The sequence below is a fragment of the Rhinolophus sinicus genome, linkage group LG01, assembly GCF_036562045.2.
Source record: "Rhinolophus sinicus isolate RSC01 linkage group LG01, ASM3656204v1, whole genome shotgun sequence".
Taxonomy (NCBI): Eukaryota; Metazoa; Chordata; class Mammalia; order Chiroptera; family Rhinolophidae; genus Rhinolophus; species Rhinolophus sinicus.
In genome coordinates this window covers 142,922,955-142,950,289 of record NC_133751.1, presented here as the reverse complement: position 1 = coordinate 142,950,289, position 27,335 = coordinate 142,922,955, and the positions used below count along the sequence as shown (strand labels likewise).

The 27,335-nt window shown below is 33.8% G+C and overlaps 1 protein-coding gene across 6 annotated transcripts in view; it reads right to left on the bottom strand.

Annotated features, from left to right (window-relative positions):
• The window catches only part of GALNT13 (polypeptide N-acetylgalactosaminyltransferase 13), a 459,656-nt gene that overhangs the window by 258,401 nt on the left and 173,920 nt on the right, over nucleotides 1-27,335 (bottom strand). For all 6 annotated transcript variants that reach the window (XM_074336508.1, XM_074336499.1, XM_074336497.1 and 3 more), the window contains exon 4: nucleotides 18,302-18,470. In XM_074336508.1, coding sequence (XP_074192609.1) covers nucleotides 18,302-18,470 — 169 coding nt within the window. The remainder of the gene's footprint in view (nucleotides 1-18,301; nucleotides 18,471-27,335) is intronic.

Below are 27,335 nucleotides of genomic sequence, written 5' to 3'. Positions count from 1 at the left end.
ATTAGTACTAAAATGCCTCTATCAGCCCTAGCATATTTTTTTTTAAAGTTTCTCTGTATTTGTTGGACAAACAGATAAGTTGACCATGCTGACTTTTCTAATACACAGTGTTTCTTATGTCCTTGTCACTTTTCCTCAACTAGAATGTAAATACCACAATGGCATGAAACGTATCTAACTCATATTTGCAATCACAATATCTGACACACTTCCTGGCACCTGGTAGGCCCGAAAAATACTTAGTGAACAAGTAATTTGAGTTCTTAGACTGGTCTTTCGGAACAAATAGAAAGCTATTTTATTTAGGCTTGCAAGACTTCAGCAGAAATGGGCTGCATACCAGACCTACATCATGGTATCCAAACTTCTCACACAGAGCTTTAAATAATAGCTGTCTTGTGCCCCAAATCTCAAGCAAAACGTGCCTCTGCCCAATACTCTGTTGAGCTCCTAATCAATTGAAAAACGTCTGCTACCTGTGGAGTTTGACCCACTGATATCCTTTCTAGTGAGTTCTTCTCATAGGCTTCCTCTTTGTGTAATTTTCCTCTCAGCTTGGAACCAGGTCTTGGTGTAATTTCACTTTCTCTAGCCAAAAACTACAATCAGTGCCCCTGGTGATGTTTCTTTTATACTCCCTCTTCATCTAACAGAAAGATCCCAAGTATCCCTTGAATTCTCTCACTATGTTAGAACTCTACGTTGCATCTTATCCCAGAAAGTTATTCTGCTGATTCTAAATACTCATAAAACTTAAGGATTAAAAAAGAACCAAAAGAACCCTCAAATAATAAAATGTAAATAAGTATTCATTCACAGCTTTCTCAACCATATCTTAAAATGATTAAATACCCAATTCAATATTTCCACCTTTTTAAAGACGATTTTGTTTCTATTTTGCTGATATAATAAAACTAAGTGTAAGCATGCACATATGTTCCAGTTAATTATCAATCTCTGAAAATTGTGACATTACCTACTGAATGATAAAGAAACAGAGAGAGAGAGAGAGAGAGAGAGAGAGAGAGAGAGAGAGAAGGAGAGAGAGAGAGAGATAAATTCTAAACAGTATCTTTCTTTAAAGTAAAACAGACAAATAGGAGGATTCCTTCCAAATTTATTGATGCTTTTTGTTTTGATAGAGAATAGGCAAATGCCCCCAAATAAAAATATCAAACTTTAGATTCACATCTGTTAGATTATTTTCTTCAAGTCCTTAAAGAGTAATATTTTTATAAATCTTCCTTTCACACTAACATTTATTTAAAAGACAAAAATAATTAAAAACTTCCTACTATTTCCATTCATTTTCCTTTTTTCCTTTCTCTTTTGGAACTGTTTTGAGACAGTGGACACAATTTTCATTAGTTTGATTTTCACTTGGATTTTAGTTTTTCAAAGAGTATATGCATTAATTTGTTCAATATACATAAATATTGAGTATAGATGGTCAGCTACATTGCCAGACATTAAAATATAATGAAAAAAATCAGACCAAACCCATTTTCTTAGGATTTACTATAAATCAATGAAACTTCTCAGTTTTGATAAATAACATGGTTGACTTTTCTCCCCAAAGCTTTTGATTTTACAAATTCTAAATTTGGATATATTCTGTGTGTGTGTGTGTGTGTGTGTGTGTTTGTGGGTGTGTGTGTGTGTGTGTTGTGTATACAAATTCTAAATTTAAACTACTACTATTTGAGGCTGATACATCGTATGCCTTCTTATGTTCCTTATGAATAACTTTTCAATATTAAAATTACATAAATCTTTACAGTAGATAAACTAAATAAATATTTTAACTAAACATAATAGGTCATTATTTATTCAATAAAGTTCCTATTCCTGAACTCTGAGCTCTATATTTTGTTTTCCAGAATACCCAGTTTAGTTTTCTGTATGTTTTTAATGAACTTAACATCTCTTTCCTTTGAATGATAGGTACCTCAAGCCATTCTTACCTTTGTTAAAAAATATTTTTAGTTGTTGAAATCATAGAAATATTAAGTATTTAAACTTCAACTACAAATCTCAAACATAATGTAACACAGAAATGGAATATTATACATGTTCTTTGTATATTTCAGTTATATTCAAGTCATTCATCATCCAAAGATCAACTTTTTGACCATTTTACGGTAATGTAACTCTATCTCAAAATCTGCTTTAAAATACTGAGTATTTATGGATTCATAGCTTCTTTCCACTACCAAATTTAAACTTGTTTTCTGCCTTATGTGTTGAAATATCAAAATAATTTTATATAATGTCTATACTATGTCTGTGTTGTTGCCTACTAGAAAGTTGTATAAATAACCCAGCATCTGTAATTCAGTATTATATAAAATTCCTTATGCTATCTGCTATGCCAAGTAGTCTAATGATCTTCATTAGGCAGAGATTACAATTTAACAAAATCTTCACTTTAAGAAGAAATTTTAGAGCTTAAAGACATTTTGGATGATATCAAGGTAAATGCATTTATTTTATAAATGAAAACCAAGACGTATGGAATGTAAATGATGCAACCTAGGACACTGATTAGAGGAGAAAACCTTTTTGAAGGCTTTCTGAATTCTTGTACAACGCTAATTTCTTTAATCTCAGTTTAAAATAGGCATCTCTATGTGCCACCACTTAAATTCCACCATTTTTTACTAACTTTCCATTGTTAAGATCTTGCTCCTCAGAAAACTCACTTTAAATTAACTATTCCTGTTCCTAGGATACCTTCACACATTGTTATGGAATGGACACAATTGTAAGCTAAAGGATATGTCCACACAAAACCTGTACTTGGGATGTTTATAGCAGCTTTATTCATAATTTCAAAACTTAGAAGCCATCAAGATGTCCTTCAGTAGGTGAATGGATAAATAAGCTGTGGTACATCCAGACAATGGAATATTATTCAGTGCTAAAATTAATGAGCTGTTAAGCCATGAAAAGACATGGAGGAAACTTAAATGCATATCAGTAAGTGAAAAAGAGCCAATCTAAGAAGGCTACATACTATATGATTCCAATAGCATGACATTATGGAGGAGGCAAAACTATGGAGACAGTAAAAAGGTAAGTGGGTGAGGGTGGGTGGAGAGGGAGGCTTGCACAGGTGGAGCACAGAGGATTTTTAGGGCAGTGAAACTACTCTGTATGATATTATTAATATAATGATGGATACAAGTCAATATACATTTGTCCAAACCCACAGAATTTACAAAAGCAAGAGTAAACCTTAATTTAAACTATGGACTTTGATTGATTAGGGTATGTTAAGGTAAGTTTGTTGTAATAAATGGTGATGGGGGATGCTGGTAATGGGGCTGACTATGCAAGTTTGCGGCCAGGGGATAGATGGAAAATCTCTGTATTTTACTCTTCAGTTTTCTGCAAAATTTAACTGCTTGAATTTTTTTTTTTTATTTAATGTTACAACAAGTAAAAACAAAAAAGAATTTGAAGGAACACAATCACCCTAGATATTAAGTATAAAATGGAAAATTGCACCAAAGATTGCACAGCCCCCAACTATTATTGTATGTCAAGTGGCAAACACCCCGTGATCACACAGCCACCACAGTCTGGGTGTCAAATAGACAACAACGGTGAGATGAGTAGTGCAACACTCGTGTTTTCAAAGAATGTGGGTGAAGACATACTTTTGTCATTTTTTAAGAAATGATTTTGGGAAATTCAGCTAACCACTGTAAGTGGTAATGATGACACTAACTCATTTTATGTTTTGTGTATTGAGTGTATTAACATATTTAAGTAGGAAATATTAGTCACAATAAGGGTCATAGTAATTGTATACAAGGGTCACTATAAACACAATAAGGATAGTGTGAAATCTATTCACGTATTTAAAGGTGGCACAGAACTAACACTTTCATCATTATAATTTCATGAAGGTGAACCTAACAGCCTGACAACATATATTTTTTGGTTGATATTTTTTAAGCATAGTAAGGACGGGAACCTTGTGTTACTTAATCAACTCTGTCTCTTTAACTAACCATGTTCTTTGTAAAACACAAATATTCAATGCATGTATAAAAAATAAATTTCTCTGTTAAGAAATACCATTTTGTCTATCCCCTAAATCATTAAAAACAAATATTATAGTTGTGTCGCCCCCGCCAAGTTGTCCCAGAAAGCGTCTGCCACAGCCAGGCTATTACTGAAACATGTGCATCTGATGCGTACGTGTCTTTCAGCATCCTGTTTTCTGGGCTGCAGTTTTGTGACACAGTCTATTAAGCACACAGTTGAAGCTATTTACTTCTTTTAAAATCACTCACAGCTGAACTGACTCTCAGATGACTGAAACTGTTTATGAAAGGCACTAAATGTCTTTTTAAAAGTTATATTGTTTCAGAATTGTACATGACACAAAAACTGAACGGTTAAATCCACATTTCCCCACATACATACATTGGTGGTTCTTCCATCAATACAAATGTCTGTATTACTTAAATTCTAGGTATATGAAAACTTTTCTCCCTCAAATCCAGTTTGTTTGTTTTGTTTGTTTGTGTTACAGAGTATTTATGTTAGGATGGATAATCACAACAAGATGCTTAAAACATTACTTGATTCTATTATGCTGCTCAGCCTTATCTTTTCTTATAACCTGATCCTCATGGCTGTAACAAGAACTTCTAATAAAAACATCGAAAAAATGTTCTTCCAAGTGTGATTTGCTGCTGCATAGTTTTCATTGTCAAAGGTAGTAAACATTTAAAGGTCTTGTTTCATCCTATATTGTCTGGATTCTTGGGATAGGATTGACCAATTTTTCCTTCCACCCCCTGTGCTACTCTGATCATTATTTATCCACTACCCTCTGGGTTTCTTCATTTGAAGTCAACACCATCTGTCTCAGCCACCCACTTAATCATTCCTGTTGTTCCCTCTTGTCCCCAGTCCTACCACAATGCATATCAATTCTGGATTCCCTAAAATAATATCACTGCAGGAGTCACATTTATTTTTCATTTTACTCCAGGGTCTACTTCAATCATCTGGTCTGGAGATGCATTCGGCAATAACTTCTAGATGCCTTAAATATTGTAGACATATCCATTCCAGTTGAATATTCATTAATAGTATGGTACACTTTCATTGGACTTTGAGTACACTTTCATTAAATAAGACACACTGTAGCATTTCATATATATCTATGCCTGCCCTTTATGATCTCAATCTTCTTACCATTGCCCTCTCATTGCTCTAAACATATCTCAGTGTCCTCTGCCTTCTCAAGGAACTCAAGTAAGGAACATCAGGAAGAGTGGATTTCTGGAGGCAGACAGCCTTGTACAAATTCTGGCTTTGCAACTTTTGCACATTTACTGTCTGATAACAGATAAATGTGGATAGGTATAATGGAATAAGAAAAATAATTTGTCTTGGAATTTTAGCAAGTCTTCAAATTGAAGGCAGCTAGTGTTAAGTAACCCTAGTTCTAAAAGAAACTGCTGGGATAATAGCAGAACTGATACTGTGACTATGAATCTCTATCACCTACCTCCAGCCTCGATGAGAGGAGAATGGAAATTTGAAGAAGAGCTCAATGAAGTAAGAGAATTCAAAGCACTGGGTATGTGGTAGTATTTCCTACATCTGATGCAATTGAGAAAAGTACCAATCACTTATCAAGCCAAATGACAGAGATCTCAAGATATCTGAAGTTACTTGTTTTCAGAGACTGACTGTCTTTGAGAGATGAGCATCATATTTTTTGAATAGATGTTATTGGCTGTGAAGCGGTAAGCTGAAATGATGCTTGGGCCATTACAGAATGCAATGAGAAAGTACTTGGAGAACTGGGACTTGATCTCCCCAATGTTTACAGACATGCAAGGCAAGACGCATCCTAAAGGATTCTGCAAGTTGTGGGTGGGAAAAAGTCACTGGGTGGAGAAGTGCATTTTCACCTTTTTGTGTGTCATGGAGCCACACATTTCTTAGGACAAGTGGGCATGATAGAAGGTATCTAGCTCAAGGCTTCTCAATGGGGTTGTGCTCTGTAGAGCTGTCTGTTGAGGCATGGGGCCCCAGAAACAAATGTTTCAGTGGTGTATTGCCAGAAGCTGGAACTGAGTGGGGAAACTGAAAGAAGTCAGCTGGAAATCTTTCATCCATGTTGGCAATTATATCATGACGAAGGCCCCAAAATGCCCCTCACTAAAAACAAAAACATGGATGCCTGCCACACTGGAGAATATGATGGCCACATATTATTAGCCAAAAAACTAATAAAGGGATGCACCATTTACCATTTGAGCATGAATCTACTAGCTTAAGATGGCCAGAAAATTGTAGATAAGTCATCGAAAGCTTGGAAAGGGAGATCTGGCAGCAACCTTAGAACAAATTATGGGTAAAAGCTATCTCCAATAGTTCAGCCCAAATAAAAATGTCTCCTCATTTTCCTTAATTGTAAAATGGGATTAATGTCATTTGTTTTTTAAGCCTAACTTGAATCTGGGATAGGAGGACTAAAGATTAAGAATTTATAAGCAAAGTGATTTGCACCTAGTTGTTTCTCAATCAATGGAAGCTGAAAAACAGACCCCCAACTTCAAAGGTAATCATTTGTTAGTCCTCTCTTAAATATTACTAAATTCCAATTACTTCAGTTTCGCTCTAATCTTTTTTTTTATTTTTATTCTTTTTTACAGAGCACACTTGAGTAATTCTCAACATTAGACTATTTTCAATTTACGTTTTCTCCTTATTCTACTCCAAGCTAGACTATCCTGTGGGGGGTGGGTGGGGGAATGATAAGAATGCTAACTTAGCTTAATACAAATCTACACTTCTTTCATCATGTTAGTATCCCTCTAAAAACTGGTAACAGCTCTCTTTTGATTACAAAATCACAGTCAAGCTTTTCTGCCTGTCACATCCTCTATGTATTATCAGAATATATATCATCATGCATTAATTTATAAATTCACTCAACAAATATTTATTGAGTACACACCATACAGCAGAAACACTTCTAAGAGCTGGGGATACAACAAAGAATACAACATAGAAAGACCTCTGCATTCAGTGAACTTATGGGGAGGACACAGATAATAGAGAAGATAAATAAGTAAAACATACTTCAAGCAGCCAGTAGGATGAAGGAGAAAAATAAAACTAAGAAAAGATATACAACATATCATGAGTGGGTGTAATTTTATATAATGTGGTCAGAAAAGACGTCAGAGAGGATGTGACTTTTAAGTAAAGATGTTGAAAGGAAGGGAACAAACCATGTAGATATTCAGGGAATAAACATCCCAGGAAGAGGGAATCAAAAGTGTAAAATCCCCAAAGTGGTAGTGTTCTTGGCATGTTCTAGAGTCCATCCACACCTGGAATTGAGTAAGAAAGTGGGTGAGCACCACCCCAGAATATGGGAGAAGTAATGGAAAGCTAGGTCATGTAGTTTGTAGGGCAGTGAAAGGACTTCGGCTTTTTCACTGAAGGAGATGCAAAGCATGGGAGAGATTTAAGCAAAGTAGCAGCAAAAACGGACATATTTTAATAGGATCACTCTGACTATAATTATGTTGATCAGAGTCTGTAGGGTACCAAAGGAAGAAGAAAAAACAAACTAACCAAAAACAAACAAACAAACAAACAAACAAAAAACCTAGTAGGTTACTACAATAATTCAGGTGAAAAATATTTGTAGCTTGGACTAAGATGGTAGCAGTGGAGATAAGAGCTCATATTTTGAATTTGCTGCTGTGTCAGATGTGGATTGCAAGAGAACGAGGCTGCTCAAACAACTCTAAGGTTTGGCATGAGCAACTAGAGGAATAGTTTCCATTTCTTAAGACGAAGAACTTGACGAAAAAGGCAGGCATTGTGGGTACTATCAGTTGCTAAGTTTTGGAAATGTTAAGTTTCACGTAAGTATTAGACATTCAAGTGAAGATATCAATAACCTTGTGAAATTTTCAATTCTGAATGTTAGGGATAAGGTCTGGATGAGAGGCTGAAATTATATTTGAAATGAAGAGACTACATGAAATTACCAAAGGAGGGAGTGCTGACAGAAAATAGACCAGCTCCAAGGATTTACCCATGGGACATACCTATGTTTCGAGGTTAGGAAGAAGGAAAGTCATCGGCAAATAACAAAGAGAAGGAATGGCCATAGAAGTATGAAAAAATTAAGATAAAATAGTGTCTTGAAAGCCAAGTGAAAAATGTGTTTCAGAAAGGAGAAAGAAATCAACTGTGTCAAATTATGCTAATTGTTCAAGAAATATGAGGACTGAGAATTCAAGAATAAACAGAACAACACAGGGATCATCAGGGACTTTGCAAGAACAGTTTTGCTGGCATTGGGGGATTAAAGTCAACTAAAGTGGGTCTAGGATGAAAGGGAGGTGAAGAGTGGTTGAAGACAGTGAGTATTGCCAATTCTTTTCAGAAGATTTTAAACAAGAAAGGAAGTGGATATACTCGTTATCTGTGAGAAGTGCTGTCTATAGAGGTATTTCGTTTATATACCGGGGGTGCCAAAAAAATGTATACAAGTGGACACTTTGGTCAATGTTGCTCAAGCAGTAGTTCGCCGCAATCAGAACTGTCTGGACACTGATGGTAACCACTTTGAGCACCTCTTGTAATTGCAGAAGTCAAATGCAACGTGTATTCATCTTTTGTTATCGGTATATATTATTACAATTTGAATACAGTTTTTTCCTTTCTTAAAGTGTGTACACATTTTTTGGCACCCTCTGTATTTGCTTTTAAGGGAGAGTAAACAGCATGTTTGCATGCTGTTAGGAATAACTCAAGAGAGAGAAAATAATTGATAATTGAAGAGGCAGGGAGAAATGCATTTGAGTAATTAGGAGGGGATGGCATCTGGTGTGCAATAGATGGGTTGGTTCCAATTAGCAGCATGGGCAATGCATTCATACTAATAGGAAAGAAGGTAGAATATAAAGCTACAAATGTAAGTAAGGGAGTAGATGTGAGGGTGGGACTAGTGGAGATTTTTTACTATTTGCTTCTCTTTTTCTCAATACAAATAGAGAGTAAGATCATCAGCTGACAGTGAGGATTAGAGAGGAGGTATTGGAGTTATGAGGGAAGTGCTGAAATTATGAAATAATAATTTACAAAGTGGAAGTGAGAGCATACAAGGGAAAGGTCATATGATTAATGGACAACATTCAGGGCCCCCTTGAGGGCAGTGATCATGACTGTATCAGTAGTCCTCAAAATAAATTCATTCTATATTAGATCAGTGTCTTTAACACACCATATAATCATTCTATTTTGTGTATCTTCTCTTCTCCTCCTCCCACTTGGAATCTCTGTGTTCTCCCTTATATCCATATGTCCCACATAACTATCCAAGGGCTAATCCATAGTTCATGGTTTTATGAAGCTCTTAGTAACATAACTCTATAGCACGTGTTTTCCACTATTACATTCATTGGTGTTTTCTAGTGTTTGAGAACACATACTGGGGTTTATACTGCCTGGATTCAAATGGCACCTGCATGATCTTAAAGAAGTTCCTTAACCTCTTGAGTATTTTTCCGAGTCCATAAAATAAACACAACAAAACATAGGGTATACGTCATGTGTCTCTCACTGGGAATTCCATAAGATAATACAGGTAAATTACTTAATTTGATGTCTGCTACATAGTAAAAATTTAACAAATATTGACAATTAGCTACATTTACTATTATTACAGAATCTATTAATTTATGTATATTAATTGATGGGAGAAAAATATTTTCCTAATCACTGTTATGTAAGGTCATTAAGAATAAAAACATTTGCTTTCAAATTTATTACAAAATGCTTGTCAGAGAGGAGGCACTGGATGAATGTTTATGAAACGGAATTTTACTTATTAACTTACATTGTAAAATTTAACTTTAATTTACATAGTATGATAAAAAATTACTTTATGCTAGATCTTTTCATTTGAATTTCTTAGAACACCATCTTAAAAAACAAACAAACAAAAAACTATTTCATTAACTATAACCAGATATCTTTGCATGACCTACTAGTGAAAATGTTTCAATCTTATCTATATAGTATCATTACTTAAAAAGAAGAAGACATGAAATAAGCAGAAATAATGCCTTTCCTCAAGGGAAAAGTAAAGCAAGACACAATAAATGCTATAAATAAATATACAGTGGAAAATATATTTCTTATCCTAAAATTATAACCATTATTTATAGTCTATATATTGAAGGTTGTACTTGCAGTGTACTTAATAAAATTCATTTATTTCTGACATTATTTGCAATATGTTTAATGTGACAAAATTACATAGTGATATTAAGATATTAAGTATTAAAATTAAAAGACCAGAAACAAATTTTCTCATGTACATAGCAACTATCATTCAGAAAGATATATCATTAATGTATTAATATCTTAACATCATTAATATTAATATATTAAATATTAAAATTCAAAAATCAGATAAATTTTCTCATTTATATAGCAATTATAATTCAGAAAGTGTATTGGCTTCCACAGGAGACTTTGCAAGGTCATGAATATATTAATAATTATACACAATGAGAATTTTTAGACATGCTAGCATCTCCCATATCAATAAAACTATGTCTTGGGCAGTTGGATGGCTCAGTTGGTTAGAGTGCAAGCTCTTAACAACAAGGTTGCCAGTTCAATTCCCGCATGGGATGGTGGGCTGCGCCCCTGCAACTAAGATTGAAAACGGTAACTGGACTTGGAGCTGAGCTGTGCCCTCCACAAGTGGATTGAAGGACAATGACTTGACTTAGAGCTGATGGGCCCTGGAAAAAGCACACTATTCCCCAATATTCCCCCAATTAAAAACAAATAAAGAAACAAACAAAAAACAACTATGTCTTACTGTCCTGGGTTAAGCTGTATTAACTATGAAATCAAATTCTTCCTCAGCAAAATAACATAGCAAATTGGCATTAGAACAATTTAACCTGTCCTTAAGGTACTGATATGTGCACAGAAAACATCTGTCCATGGGAAAAAAATATTAAGGAAGAATTTTATACAGAAGTCAAATATTCCTTTCACATATGATTTTTCTAGCAATACCAGAGCTAAATGCTTTCTTAAGTTGAATCAATCCGCAAATGTTAAGAACCATCTTTACTTTTTAAATTAGATTTCTTTTTTATGGTAAGAAAAAAAGGGAAAAAAAAACACACTACACATTTTAACCACAAAGTTTACTTTCAAGGGCCAATTTTAGAAATAGTAGAATCACAATTTTTTTTAAGATTTCATTTTACCCAATTATGCTAACACTGTACAGATAAAAGTAGCATGGATTTCACAAAGAAGAAATAGAAAATGAGAATATTAATTGGATTTCTGATCTCTCTTCTGCATCTTTTCTTTTCAATTTGTGAATTACTACAACTCTCATATGGTGACAAAAACTTTGCCTGTAAAGATAACAATAGTTTCTACAATATTCTGACTTACCTAACGTGCACATGTGTGGAATTAATTTCACTACCCAGATTAAAAGTGTATTTAAATATGCCTCTGTGTGTGTAACTGCAGGGACATTTACATTTTGTGAGCATTTGGTGATTGTGACACCACGGGAACCAGTACACGTGGTTTGGACCCACTCACTAAGCAGCAGAAGGCAGTGGTAAACCACTACTATGCTTTCTTTTCTTATTCTCCTTTATTCCCTTTTTTCTTTCTTTTGTTTTACCTAGAAAACTCTATGAGGAATAATCCAAAATGAAGCATGAGCTAGTGCTGAAAGACGAAACTCTCAGGTTGGAAAGCACTCCATTATTAGGGAAGAGCAGAGACCAAGTACAAATAGCCTTCATTCTAATAACGCAACGAGACCAAAGCCTGAAGTACTGGTGGCTGATGAGCACGAAGTCGGAAAAAATGTTTTCTCTACCGTTTTAGGTTTTGTCTCTAGAACCTGCGAATTAAGTTGACAAAAGAAAGAGTAACAGGAGACAAGGCATACAGATTTATTTGATGTAAATATTTTGGTTTTTATGTACATGAAAGCCTTCATAGAAAGTAAGTGAAGATCCAAAGAAATGGTTAAACTCCTGCACTTAGATATCATTTTAACAAAGGGTGATAAATTGCGGATAAGTGACAAGACAAAATAAAAAAGTTCCTGGTCTTCTAGGGGTGATAAAATGTGGGCAGAAAAAAATACAGGGGAAAACTAACGGAAGATAAGGGTTATTTAGCAAGGTTTAGTTCATGTAGAGTCATTTCAGCACCATCTTCATCTCCAGTGATAAAAGTTGTCATCCCCTTCCTAATTCAAGAAAGGGGACACCTTCATGAGGGAAATATATGCCTTCTTTCAGGCAGATGAGGACAGAAGAGAGCTTTACTTGTGTTTGCTTTTTCTCAGTTACCTTCAGTTCAAAACAATCTTTATGCCAAAGTGGTATATTTGGGGGTGGCGTATTCTGATCCCCTTCATACTTAACACTACTAAACTATATACTTTCAAATGGTTAAGATGGTAAATTTTATGTCATGTATATTTCACCACAATTTTAAAAACTCAAAGTAACAGTGTCAGAAATTAAGTAAGAAGACTGTTGAGGGGGAGTTCAAGTGTAAATAGAGTTATGCAACCAGCTTTCTTTCTACAGTAGCACACAAATGTGTCCCTGAGAACATACCTAGTAATGTTTAACTCAACCTACTCATTTAAAAGAAAATTTACAGTGTAACAGTATTATTACTGTAGATAATAATACCTATAATTTCCATAATCTTCAAATACGTGTGTATATATGTATATATATATATATATATATATATATATATATATATATACATATATATATATATATATATATATATATATATATATATATACTTGCATACATAATCACACCTAGACATTCTAACACATCTCTTTTCATGTGGGTAGTAAAATGAATTCCACACATGAGCATATTGCATAAATCAAATTATTATAAAAATTATTATCTTCACAGGCAAAAATATTGCCAATATATGAAAACTGTATTAATTCTCAAACTAAAAAAGAAAAGATGTGGAACAGAGATCAGAAATCCAATTAATATTCTCATTTTATATTTCTCCTTTGTGCACTCAATGTTACATTTCTCACATTTTAATTTATGAGAAAGGCGATCCATATAATTGCCAGGTACATTTATGAGATTTAGCACAGAAAAATATATACTATGGTTTATTTCTATTTTATGTAGTAAATAAACTCTTTGACTTTGAGGACAACTTATTCAGAATTTGTATGCTACTGCTCTTTTTTCCACTAATAATGCAAGACTGCTGGGTTGTTTTCTTGTTTTTTTTTTTTTTTTTCTCTTTATCAGCTAGCAACTGTGCATATGTAAGAAGCAGTTATTTGGTCTATGATATAAATAGCTGAAATAAATTTCCTATTTCCTCATTTTTCCCTGATGAAATATATTTAAATGCCAACTGCATTATAACCTTCAAATAACTTAGTACCAGAACTTGAAGTGCTATTAAATGTCTGAATATAAGTAAATGCTAAAGAATGTTAACATTTTGCTTTAATTGCCCATAGCATTTTTAAAATAAATATCCACCCAATAATCATTGTTAATTTCTTATTCAAAAAGAATTACAGAGTAAAGGGAGAAGCTGATTGCTTAAAAAGTTAGCTTGCCTAGATCAAAAAAGGAAACTAACACATACCAGAATTACACAGAATGCCAATAATAATATATATTAAAATTTCACTAGAAACTCAGCACAATTCTATTCTAACTTTGTCATTTTTGCAATTAATGGTGTGTTTATATAACGTTATAGTTACTTGTTAAGGGAAATATATTCCTTTTACTCCTTATAGTCAGGGCCTGGTATATCCATTGATGTTTGTTCTCAAAGCTAGCTCTGTGCTAGGTAAATGACAAAGATTGGTTGGTTGGTTGACTGATTAATTGGTTTAATCAGTGAAAGGAAACTGAGGCTTTGAAAATTAATGACTTATCCAAGATCTGAAAGTAAGCCATAGATATTAAACCTATGGGTTTTGGTTCCGCATCTTGAGATTTTTCCCTCTAATTATTTGAAAAAATCTTCACAGTGGGCATTTTGTTCCCCTTATTTGTTTTGCATTTAATGGACTAGAATCATATACCCCCCTCACTGATGATCACAGTGATATTTTCTCTACTTCCAGGAAAGCCTAGAGCATGGGGTAACATTAGCTAAAGAAACTTAGCAAACGAAAATGTGATTTTTGTTGACTTTCATGGAAATAAAATTCAAACACTGTCTTAAAAAATATAACACACACACACACACACACACACACACACATACGCATTTATCTACTTATTGTTGTTTTGTTGCTTTTGTATAGTCATAGTTTTATATATCCATAGGTCAGTTATATTTCTAGCATTATCTGTTCCAGGAACCCAGTAAATAATTAACAGTTCTGTGTATTAACAAAAAGAAATTATAATATTTAGATGCTTATGGCCCACTAAATTTAACTCAAGTGTGAGTTAGAAGCTTTCATTCACTACTTTACCTCTATCCCTTACCATTCTTCATTCCATAATTTGCTCTAAATTTCATGAAGCAAGGACTTAATTTTGTATACTGCTATATCCCCAGCACACAGACTAGTACGTGGTACATATTAGCATACTGGTGCTAAAATATCATGCTTTTAATATCCTTTAATAGTTTATTTTTTATTTATTTATTTATTTTTGGAATCTCTCTCTCTCTCTCTCTCTCTCTCTCTCTCTCTCTCCAAATGTAATTGTAACAGCTATATACCATGTCAGAGGGATAGTAGATTGGAGAGGGGGGCTATCACTTGTGAGAAGTGAAATGTCTAACTATCACATTGTTTTGTACACCTGAAACTAAAAAAAAAAAACTTATGTTGAAAACTAAACAAAATGACATTTATTTACTAGCTTTCTGAAAATAGAAATATTTAAGCCATATTATTAAATCCAAAATATATAAATTTATAAAGTCTTAGGCCCATAATTGATGAGAAATATACTAACAATCCTTAATGCTGATGCATCACATAGCAGGTTAATAATGTTTTTTTTTAAAAGGTCTGACTCAGAATTTTAAGATATTGCTTTTTTTATTATTTAAATTTATGGAGGATGGGCAAAGGAAGGAAAGGATTGGTTACATCTATCTGGAATTTTATTTATACATATGTACAGACTTCAACAAGAATCCCAGAAACAGAGGACCTTCAAGAAAGTAAGAAATATAGTAAGGCCTTTAGCCTGACTGCACTTAATATATCCAAGTGCCATGATTATTTATGGTAGAATTATATCATGTCTCTTAAGTAATTAAAGATTAAATATAAATGTATTACGAATATTAATAAATTAAATATACTAAGTGAATAAGTAAATTAATATATTTATACGTCCCTGGGGATGGATATTCCAGAACTTAACTTCAATTTGTCCTGATGTCTCATCACAATTGCCTCCAAGAAAAACTATCTAGTCTCTTCTCTGTGAAAACATGAGGTATTTAATTAGATTTATTACTCTGAAAACATCCTCAAATATTTGTAGATTGATATTAAAGCCAAACACAACATTAAACTATTTGGACAATTTTCTGAATTCAGTTGAGTCAGTTTAAGAGTATGTTTTAATAAAATATGCTAAGATATTTAAATGAATTAACTGTTTGGGCAGTGCAGACAATTTCTAAATAAATATCAACTCAAGTTTTCCACTTAATAAATTAAGCTTTTTAAAAACTAATTATTTGTGAACTCTTTTTATATTGCATGTAATTTATATCAGTAATCATTAAAGCTAGCTTAATGTGTCCATGTATCCCTTTAAGATATAACTACTAAAAAAATTGAACTGTAATACCAACATTAAAAAAAAATGGTTTCTACATCAAATGAGTATTAACAGATTTTGACATCTTTTAAATAACAGTTTGAATATCTGATTCATGGGGTGTTTTTCAACATTTGTTCCCAGGCAGTCACACAATTGAGTCATTCAAGATGACTTGCAAATGTCTCCAGTGAACTTCACGTACTCCATGATTTGCCTAGGACATTTGGATGGTATTTATGTTTTTCTGTTGTTGTTTTACTGATAGCATACACTGTGGTGTAACATAAAAATAAAATATAAAATTATTTATTTCACTAATATTATTTCATAGACTATTTGCAAAATCTCAAAATTCAAGCAATATAATTCACAGTACGCATGGCATTTTGTGTACTTTTTAATACTAAGCAATTTGAATCTTCCACTTATAAAATGTTAAATTGTTCCAGAGTTTAAGGTTTAATTATTCAAGTACTTAATATGTTAGGCAACTTTTAAAAAAGGATATAGCACTGGCCACCAATATGTTAAATGGCTATTCAATGAAGATTCCACTTTTTTTTTTTTTAAGTGATGGATCTCTACTAAAACAATTATTACCTTAATAATCCCAGACATGACATAAAAATTTAATTTATTTATGTTCTTAAATGTGAAAATATTTTTCTTTTAAATTTGAACTAGTGTTGGGGCCGGCCGGGTGGCTCAGGTGGTTGGAGCTCCGTGCTCCTAACTCCGAAGGCTGCCGGTTCGATTCCCACATGGGCCAGTGGGCTCTCAACCACAAGGTTGCCAGTTCAATTCCTCGACTCCTGCAAGGGATGATGGACTGTGCTCCCTGCAACTGGCAACTGGACCTGGAGCTGAGCTGCGCCCTCCACAACTAAGACTGAAAGGACAACAACTTGAAGCTGAACGGCACCCTCCACAACTAAGATTGAAAGGACAACAACTTGACTTGGAAAAAAAGTCCTGGAAGTACACACTGTTCCCCAATAAAGTCTTGTTCCCTTTAAAACAAACAAACAAACAAAAAACAATTTGAACTAGTGTTTACATAGTTTCCCTGAATACCTAAGTACCACATTTACCCATTTTATCACAGCATGGTGTATAAAACAAAGTAATAAATGCAACATCATAACATTATAAACTTAGCATCAAAAATACTCAAATTATTCAGAAGAATATACTTATTGTGCTTTTTAATATGCAATGTTTCTATATGCACACAAACATATGCAAATGTGGACAGAATTACCTATAAAATTATTTAGGACTTTGGAAGGCACAAATGTAATGTTTGGTGTTTTAACCATTTGCTGGGGACCAAAAATATCCATAATATGTAGTTGCTTATGGTTTTGTTGAGAGAGACATTTTAAAAGCATACAAGAGTGTACATAAACCAGTTATCTAGCCACCAAATGAACATTCTGACAAACCTACCCCACAATCTCAATAAGGTTTTGGCTACTCTATTTTGGGCTTATTTGAAGTAATTCAGAAAGAAGGAAAAAAAATCACATTTCCTAACATGATGTCAACATAACTATACTACTAATGTAATAAAACCAATTAAATGTGGCAAAATTTATTTGCATTAACTATGATTCTGTTGAATATAGAAAATGTCATTACATGTCTAAAAGAACAACTTCTATTTGCATAGAACTGTGTTGTGCAGAATACCTGTAAACTTGGATATTTTCTAAAATCTTAGGCAATATCTTTCTGAATGCCAACAGTTTGCTTTACAAGAACTACATACTAGGATGACAATACTGCCAATAAACATTCTATTGTTTATGACATCCATTTAAAATATGTTCAACTATCTAGAGCTTGGCTTAATCATATACAAGTTGAATTTTTCAACTTAATTTTTCATGCAGAATTATTTCCAAATGAATATTTCCTCCATGGCTGATAACTGGGTAGTCTAATTATAAACAGCAGCATAAATTGCCGGAACCCATAATAAATAATTTTTTAAAGAGTCAACGAATCATACAGGCAATTGGCCACTTTTACACTGTTATAGCTAAGCACAGAGCTTTTCAAAGCAATGTGTAAGAGTTTTGTGTATAGGCAAGAAAATAACCTACAAAGAGCATGTTTGCTCTATATTTGGCAAGATAAAGCAAAGCAAAACAAACCAAAAACATCTCATGAAGAAAAACTTGTTAGGCTTGTCTGTTCTGCAGTGTTTGTTGTTTTTTGTTTTTTCAAATAACATATTTTGTTCTGCCAGAGAAGAAACTAGTTTATATTTCTCGTCATATGCATACACAGTAAATTCTTGCTATGGTATAGTTATTAAGAACCACACAATTCTAGAACTGAAATAATCTGAGTTAATTAAAGTTCTGAGATATTCTGAAATATGTAGGATTATATAACGCATGTGAACTCACCCTTCTAATCTTACATCCGGCAGACTTCTGTTAAGGGCAATCAAATCACTGGCCATAAGGTTAAACTGATTGATTTTAAACAGTTCTTTCATTTTCTCCTGGTCATCTTTAGGAATCAGCACAGCTTTGCCCATTTCTCCTGGCCCTTCTTGGTTTCTTGAAATAACAGCTGTAAGACACACACAGGTACACATATACATACACAGACACAGTTAATGAACTGAATAAATAAACTCATGTATTGGATTTGATTCACAAGTATATTATATATATACTGGTTTAATAATGCAATAATCAAATCTTCATTGCTTATTTACAAACCATACACTAAAGAAACAACTTATTGTATTATTTTTTATTTGTTATTATTTTTAATATTATTTTTTATACTTTATTTATTTTGACATTCAATATTATTTTACATTAATTTCATGTATACAGCATAGTGGGTAGACATTTATGTAATTTAAGAAGTTATTCCACTGACTAGTCTAGTACCCACTGGCACTATACACAGTTATTACCATACTATTGACTATATTCCCTATGCTTTACTGTACATACCCATGACTACTTTATAACTACCAATTTGTACTTCTTAATCCCTTCATCTTTTTTACCCTACTCCCAGCCCCCAAGAAACAACCTATTTTAATTAATTAACTCAATTATGCATGTTGCCTTTCAAGTCTAGACATATAATATTACCTGATGAATCTGTGAGACGTAATAATTATGTGATACAAAATATCAAAATGTAAAAGTTTTTTGACATATCTTTTAATATATTTATTGGATAGGGATGGCGTAGAGCATTGAGCAGACCAAGTTATGCAAAATAAAAGAGTACTTTTGAAAATCTACCAAGGTTAATTTATTTTCACATCCAGTTAAATGTTTTGATAGTTCACATACCTACTGCCATTATAACTTTATAAAAACAAGCAAGATGGATAATCTTTTACACCCATCGCAATTTGATTCCTTTGTCAAAGCATTTTCAAATAAGTAAAAGGAACTCTCATAGTTGTGACATATAATTCCAAATGTCAAGTTGAATTTGGAGACTATGTGCTCTATAACCAGAACTTTAAAGCAATATCCTGGTTTTAACTCCTTATTAAGAGAACTCAGGATTCAATACTTTGGCTAACGTTCTTACAGTTTCCTCAAGTAATCAGTACACTGATGGCCCTTCCAACTATAAAATACCTGTTTCAATGTGTGTGTATGTGTGTGTGTGTGGGGGGGTGCATGCACACATATGTCTGTATGTGTGTTAACATATAATAAAACAAGGTTCCAGTCACTCTTAATGTACATTTAACTTATTCTTCATAATGATATTAAATTAAGTTAAAGTGAAAGGAATGCAGTTCTGGTCTTGACCCTTCCAATGTTTTGCTATGTGATGGCTCCTAACACATTAATCTTATTGAATTCAATTTCCACATACTGTAAAGGGCAAATATTTGAACCAGATTATCTTAAAACACTGTACAAACTTAAATGATGTAATTTATGTGAAAATAATTTGTAAATTTTAACATTTCATAAAATACAAATTCTGAAATAATATAATAATATAGTCAAAGCAAAGATGTAACACAATAAGGAAACTCCTCTGCCTTGACCTTCATAATTGTAAAACATCAAGACTGGTATTACTAGTACTAATACAGAATTGATTTTTCAGTTGATTGTTTTCTGTGAAAAGTTATCCTCACTTTGAAATAGCATGAGTCAAACTATAAAAAAGAATAGGCATCTCTAAGGACCTTCAGAGATGAGTATAAGGCAGGTAATTTATTAACCTGGAAATGGTAAGAACTGGTAAATTTTTTTAAATAAAAAAAGATATATTCATCCATATCAAACAATTCAAAGTTATCATCTTAAAAGTTTATGAAGAGTCTTATTCACTTTAAGAAATAAAAACAGAAACAATGGCAGGGATTTTATGAGAAAGCATATTTTGCTCAATTTAAGAAATAAAATCCTAATAGTAATATGTCTCCATTAAAGCTAGTAAGTAAGCTTATTGTCCCTGAAATCAAATGAAGTTGTTGGAGATGGTTTTGGGTGAACTTGGCTACTGATGAGATGTTGGACTTAGGTAGGCATTAAGGTACCTTCCATTTCTAGGATTTTTCTTTTTAAGTTTTTATTCCACAGAAAGTGTTAAAATGAATTTGCATAGTTCCCTCAGGAGTCTGCTCATTCTGAAGCAAAAACCATAATCGGCTACATGATACCATTTAATGACCATGTATATTTCACGTGTGTGTTCATACCTATACCTATTTGTCTATTCCTTTCTCTCGCCTCTAGATAGCTCACACAAACAAAAAGGACTGCCATTAAAGTATGTGTGCTACTTTTCTACTCCTATAGGAAATTGCAAAGGAGAAAGCAACTAAATCTACATTATGATATCTTGATTATTGATTTGACTATAGATGGAAATATCCCAATTTCAAAGCTGGTTTGAACTACAAATATAGATTAATATACTATGCTGTAAGTTATCTTCTTCATAATTGTACGGTGAAATCATTAAAAATGATAAATAATTAAAGTGACTCAAAAATGACGTTACTGTCACATGCCACATAATGATGTTTCAGTCAACAACGGAAAGCTTATATGACAGTGGTCCCATAAGGCTTTAATGATGCTGAAATATTCCTGTCATCTAGTGATGTCATAGCCATGGTAAGGTCAGAGAGCAGTGCATTACTTACGTGTTTGTGGTGATGCTCATGTAAGCAAACCCACTGTGCTGCCAGTTGTATAAAAGTATAGCACATCCTCCTACAATTGTGTAAATAATACTTGATACTGCTAATAAACAACTATGTTACTGGTTTATATATTTACTATACTATAGTTTTTATCATTATTTTAGAATGTACTCTTTTCACTAATTAAAACAAAACAAAACGTGTGCTGTAAAACAGTATGCCATGTTAGGCTGGCAGCAGCCCCAACACTCTCATGTTTACCAGCTCTCTTGATTGCAGTTGTTACAAGAGAGTCTAACTACTGCACTATCCCATTTTTTCTTCCTACTAGGTCCACAGCTATATAACATTCCCCAGTCTTCCCTGCAGTTAGTGTGGCCTCGTAAGTGAAGATAGAAATGATATGTGGCGATTCTAGGCTTGGCCCATGAAAACTCCCCATATGTGATTCCCCATGCTCTTTCCCTTACTATAGCAACTTTGAAAGTTATGTGGTCAAAACCAGCAAAGCCGTTATAAGAAGGCAGTAGCATGAGAGTCTGAACCACCACTTGGAGGAGAGCCACCGGTTGACCAGTTTCATTTTCCGTGGTTTCAGTTATCAATAGTCAAATCTGAAAATATTAATGGAAAATTCCAGAAATAAACAGTTCATAAGTCGTAAATCGTATACCACTGTGAATACCTCATTTCATCTCATCACATAGGCACTGTATCATTTCATATCATCAAAAGAGAATGAGTACAGTACAATAAAACATTTAGAGAGACCACATTCACATAACTTTTAATACAGTATATTCTTCTAATTCCTCTATTTTATTATTAGTTATCATTAATCTCTTATTTTGCTAATTTATAAATTAAACTTTATCATAGGTATGTACGTATGCAGAAATAAAATCTGTATATACAGGGTTTAACACTATCATAGTTTCAGGCATACCCTGGATATGGTCTTGCACCGTATCCCCAGAAAATAAGGGGAGACTACTGTACACCCATTGCATAATTCACATGAGAGGATGACAACTCTATTTTTTCTAAACCATTGGCATTTCAGAAGTCTCTGTTACACCTGACAGTGTTATTTTTATTAGTGTCCTTTGTTCTCTCCCCTTTAAGCTGTGAAGAGTTATCTACATATTCTGCTCCAATTTTGACTCAGCCCAGTGCCTGGCACTATTCATTCAATCAGTATAATCAGTATAAATTGGAAAAAGTAGAAGGAAACCTTGAGATAATCTAGTTCTTCTATTGAAAGACTGATGACCAGAGTAACTCAAGTAGAAGTTTCCCCCATCTCAAAGGCGCATAAAATTATCCACTGTGGTATTTGAGAAGAAGCAGAACCTCTACTTCATATTTGTTTTTATAGTAAATATTAGTCCTCACTAGTATTTAATAGTTCGGTTAAGAATAATATAAGTATGCATTACAAATAAATATAAGTTGGTATAATGTATATCAAAAATTTATCAAAAGTATATCAAAAATTTCCACTGATAGTGGCACCGAATTAAAATGTGTGGATACTATGGTACCACACATAATTTCAGCTTTATATTAATCACAAATCTAGTTTCAATGAAGATGGATACAACCTGGCTTTTACAGTAACAGTTACAAAGTGAAGTTAGTATTAATAGTTGTTGGGGGCATGACAAGGAGATCAGTGTCGGGTGGAGTTCCTAGAAAAAGAAAAGCGTCTTAACGTATGTATATATGAAGGCAAGCACGTAACAGAGTACCCATAGAAACATATGGTTTATCCTAGCAGGGAAGTTCGTCACAGGGAAGTTTGTCACAGGAATCCTCTTACAATTTACAAATAAGGAAAGCATTTAGTAGCTCAATAAGGACAAGTAGCAAAGTTCTTGGTTCCCTTTTGGGAATAAGCACATTTTTATTAGTATAAAAAGTTTCACTTTCCTATCACAGTCATTCTTATAAAACATTCTACACATCTATTAAAGCCAATGCTATCCGTATATACAGTAAGAGATTGCTTGGCACATGTTATAGTCATAAATGGTTCCTGGAAACAATCAGCCCATCTTTAAGTGTTCGCTAAGGTAATAAAATCATGTTGAAATATGAAATTATTTCCTTTTGCATTAAGAATGAGCTTCCTCATTAAAAATATTTAAATGGTCCTCAACTTGCGAGGGCTCTAGTAATGAATAGTCTTAGTTTCAGTTCTGAATAGGAAATCTCCCCACCCCCCACCTCTGCCTATACTGTCCCCCCCCAAATTTAATTAATTAATTAATTCTTTGGAAACAAAAGAACCAATGTGGTTTCAAGATACTTTGGGAAGCTCTTTGTAAGGGGACATCAAATGTGGGAAAATGGCCGTTTTAAAGAAGCCCTTACATAATCCAACATTTATTATTAATTGTTCCTAAGATGCACAATAAACTTTCACCATTTGATATATCATCTCATATATGATTCATCAAGTTTGCAAAAATATACACACATTGACAAAAACAAAACAAAAAAAAACATTATATTTATTAAATGTACACCTAATTTTAAAGTAGATACATATTCTTTAAATAATTTCTGAAGATAGCAGCTCATTATAAAGCTGAAAACATTTCTAAAATACTCAAAATTTGTTAACTTATATTAGTCACAGAAAATGTGAGGCAACTATTACTCAGTTGGTTGTTATGAGTCCAATGTTGGAAGTAAAAAATACTCCTTCACAAAAGTCTGGAACTAAAATTACTGGATTAAGTGTGAGCAGAAAAATGGATCAGTTCAAATACCCTAAAGTATTTTAAGTCATAAAATCAAATCTACTGCTGGATCATGAGTCTTTGTTAATGGTAGCTGTGCTGAATATTCTTTGTTTAGCTCCCCAGGCCTCACTCTGCACCACCTCCAGCCTGGTGGGCCCATTAGGTTACTAACTTCTATGTTCACATTAACTGGGCTCCCTTACCCTTAGGGATTTGGGAAGGCACTGATAGGTATTAGGGGACCGAAAATTAATGAGGTTGAGATTTATGTCTCTAGTTCCCTTTCTGTGGGGTTGCTGAGAGTTGGCTCTCTCACTCACAACTATGTCATGGAGAATGTCTACAACTGGTTGCTGAAGGAAGAAACAGCACAAAACTAGATTAAATAAGAACCTACTTTCTATGCTTGCACCAGCCAGAAGCAGCTTCTTTACAACCCTACTCAGGGGCGGTCCTGAAAGTCAGTGGGTGAAAGGAAATCCACCTATCAGGCAGAACTCAGGGAGGAATTTTGACTGAATACGATGTGAAGGGAGAAATGGCTGGAGGTACCCTGTTTCCCCGAAAATAAGACCAAGCCAGACAATCAGCTCTAATGCATCTTTTGGAGCAAACATTAATGTAAGACCTGGTATTATATTATATTATATTACATTATTATATTATACTATATTATATTATTATATTATATCATATCATATCATATTATATTATGTTAAAGACCCAGTCTTGTATTAAGTTTTGCTCCAAAAGACGCATTATTGCTGATTATCCAGCCAGGTCTTATTTTCGGGAAAACACGGTGGGATTTACACTAACTCATGAGCAAGAGCAAACAGGTCATGCAGCTGGTTAGACACTTAAAATAACAAGAATGGAAAACTGATGACAAGGAGGTCTAACGGAAGAGTATATGTGTAGTTCCCCTGAAATGGACACTATAGATGGATATTAACGCCCCAGGTAATCTTCCAGAGAAGGTTTCCACTGCAGAGGAGCCTCTCAATAATCAAATGGACAAGACTATCCTCCCTAGAGCTGTTAGTCACTGTTTTCAGTGGCTCGATGGGAGGGAGAGGTACTAATAGACTAGAATAGCTCAGATGAAGAATGTGTACCTTTGACAACATGAACTTCTCATCACAGTTAATTGGTTATTGCCGCACAATTTGCCAATAGCAGAAGACAACACAAAGCTATTCATATTCATTTTTTGAAAAACTGGTATAAGGTTGATTCTACTGGACTCCTTTCCTCACTGTGGGGGAAAAATGTCTTCTTACAGGGAGAAAGAGATACCTGGAATCTGTCTTCTCTGGACACAATTCTGTCAGCACCACCATTTGTAGATTTACAAAATCCTTATTTTCCTTGGATTTTGAAATGATCTCACTTCAAAACAGGGAAAACAATTTATGGCAAAGGAAATGCAACCATGGGCTCCCAAAAATCCAATGGTCTCTTGTCCTCAGCATGTATAAGTAGCTGACTTTATAGAATGGAATAATCTGCTAAAGACCACTAGAGCATCATTTGGGAGACAAAACCTTGTGGATTTGGGATGTCATCCCACAGGATATTACACACCTTAAACCAGCATCCAATGTACGATATCACATATCTTATAGACAGAATGTACAGGTCCAGGAATCAAGGAGGGAAGTGAGAGTGAAACATTTCAATAAATAACTAATTGAAGCAATATTTCCATTTCTATATCCTAACCTTTAATGGGTAGAAAGGGTACTAGTTTCAACGTGAGAACTGCTTCCACTAGAGAACACAGTCATGGCTCTGTTAAATTGGAAATTGAGTCTTCCCTTTGGCTACTATGAACTCCTCAAGCTACTGAACTTTTTGGCAGAAAAAGGGACTGCAATAAGGGTTGAGGTGATTGATGTTGTTTACCAGAAGGAAGTTAGAGTGCTGCCACACAGTGGGGACAAAGATAACTATTTCTGGAACCTAGAGGTTTGTTTTATGGAATGCCTCACTTCTGTAATATGCTGGGTAATAGAACAACGAGACAACACAATAAAGGCAGACCAATCAAAGGCTTATAATACCACAGGATCATACTACCAAGTCAAGAATACCGCACAGACTAGTTACTGACAGAGTTTAAGATATACTCTATATGGAAGTAGCTAAGAGAATATATAATTATCATCTAAAACCTCATAAGCAGGCACGTAAATCATGAGACTATAGCAGCTATATTTTATGTTAATTATGAATTATTCCATATATAAAAAACACTGAGGTTTGCTAACATTTTAGATTTTGTTTGGGAACATGACTAACTACACTTCATCAATTCACCAGGATGTGGTAGTTGATGGGATTTGTGTATCCTTTGTATTAGGGACACATATTTTTCATCTGGAAAAGAGTAGAAAGAGAAGTGTAATGCAGGGAATTTTCAATTTGTTCCTCAGATCTATACTCCACTCTTATCTTTCTCAAATTATTCCTCAGGAGGCTGACCTGTATGAACTACATCTGAACTTTATTCTCTGGTTTCACATTGGATTTGGCCAATGAGAGGAACTCTTCCTGGTCAAGATATTTACTCCCTTGGTTCTTTCTTGTGTAGTAGTCCCTGACTAGCTCTGTCTCCAAAGCAAAGGCCAGAGTTTCTGTCCAGTAGTCCTCTCCATAGAAGCTTTTTTCCTTTTCTTTTTTTTTTTTTTTTGGTGTGTGTGCAAGTTCATATAATTGTGTGCTCCCCTTCAATTTAACGGCAAGGAATAGTAATGACTTAACCTCTGATTACCAGCCCCAGCATACAACCATCTCTTGTTGCTTTTTCTAAACTCACATTGTCTCCTTTGTAAATACCCTTATATTATATTATCTCCACTACTTGCTCAAAGTATGGCATCAGTTTGCTGATGATAAAAGGGTTTAGAAAGGTATGTAGAAGCTGTAAAGAATTCCCCACTTACTGACAAAGTCTCCAGTTAAACCACTTTAACGAGCACTAATCCATCATTTTCTGTGGATTGAATTCTACTTTAAATCTCTAATATACTTTCTTAAAGGTCTTCACTTTCTTTTCTGGTCATGTTCTTCAAGTACGAATCTATGAGCATATATCTGAAATAAATTATTTGTTGGTGATTGATATAGGGATTACAGCAAGCCAAAAACAGAAAATTTAAAGTAAGGTAAAAATAAAGAAATATTCTAGTATTTCATTTTTCCACCCCAGAGAAGTATTTTGTGCAGACCTAAGATGCATACAGCACATTTTGGAAATCACTGTAGATAAAGTGATAACAGGCATTTCTTCTTGTCTTAACACATTCTGCTATCAAGAAAGTTTATCTGTTGTCATTTTTGGTTGGTTGATATATAGGTACCATTTCATTTTGGTACTCAGCTTTTGGTGCTGGGCATGGGGTTGACCTTCTTACTGATTCTCCATAATAGTATGATATTAAGAAAATGAGAAATTTACTGGATAAGATTTCTTAGGGCAAAAATATGGATTAGGTTCAAGTGGGAGGTTGCTTTGCTACCTTTCCTGATAATCAC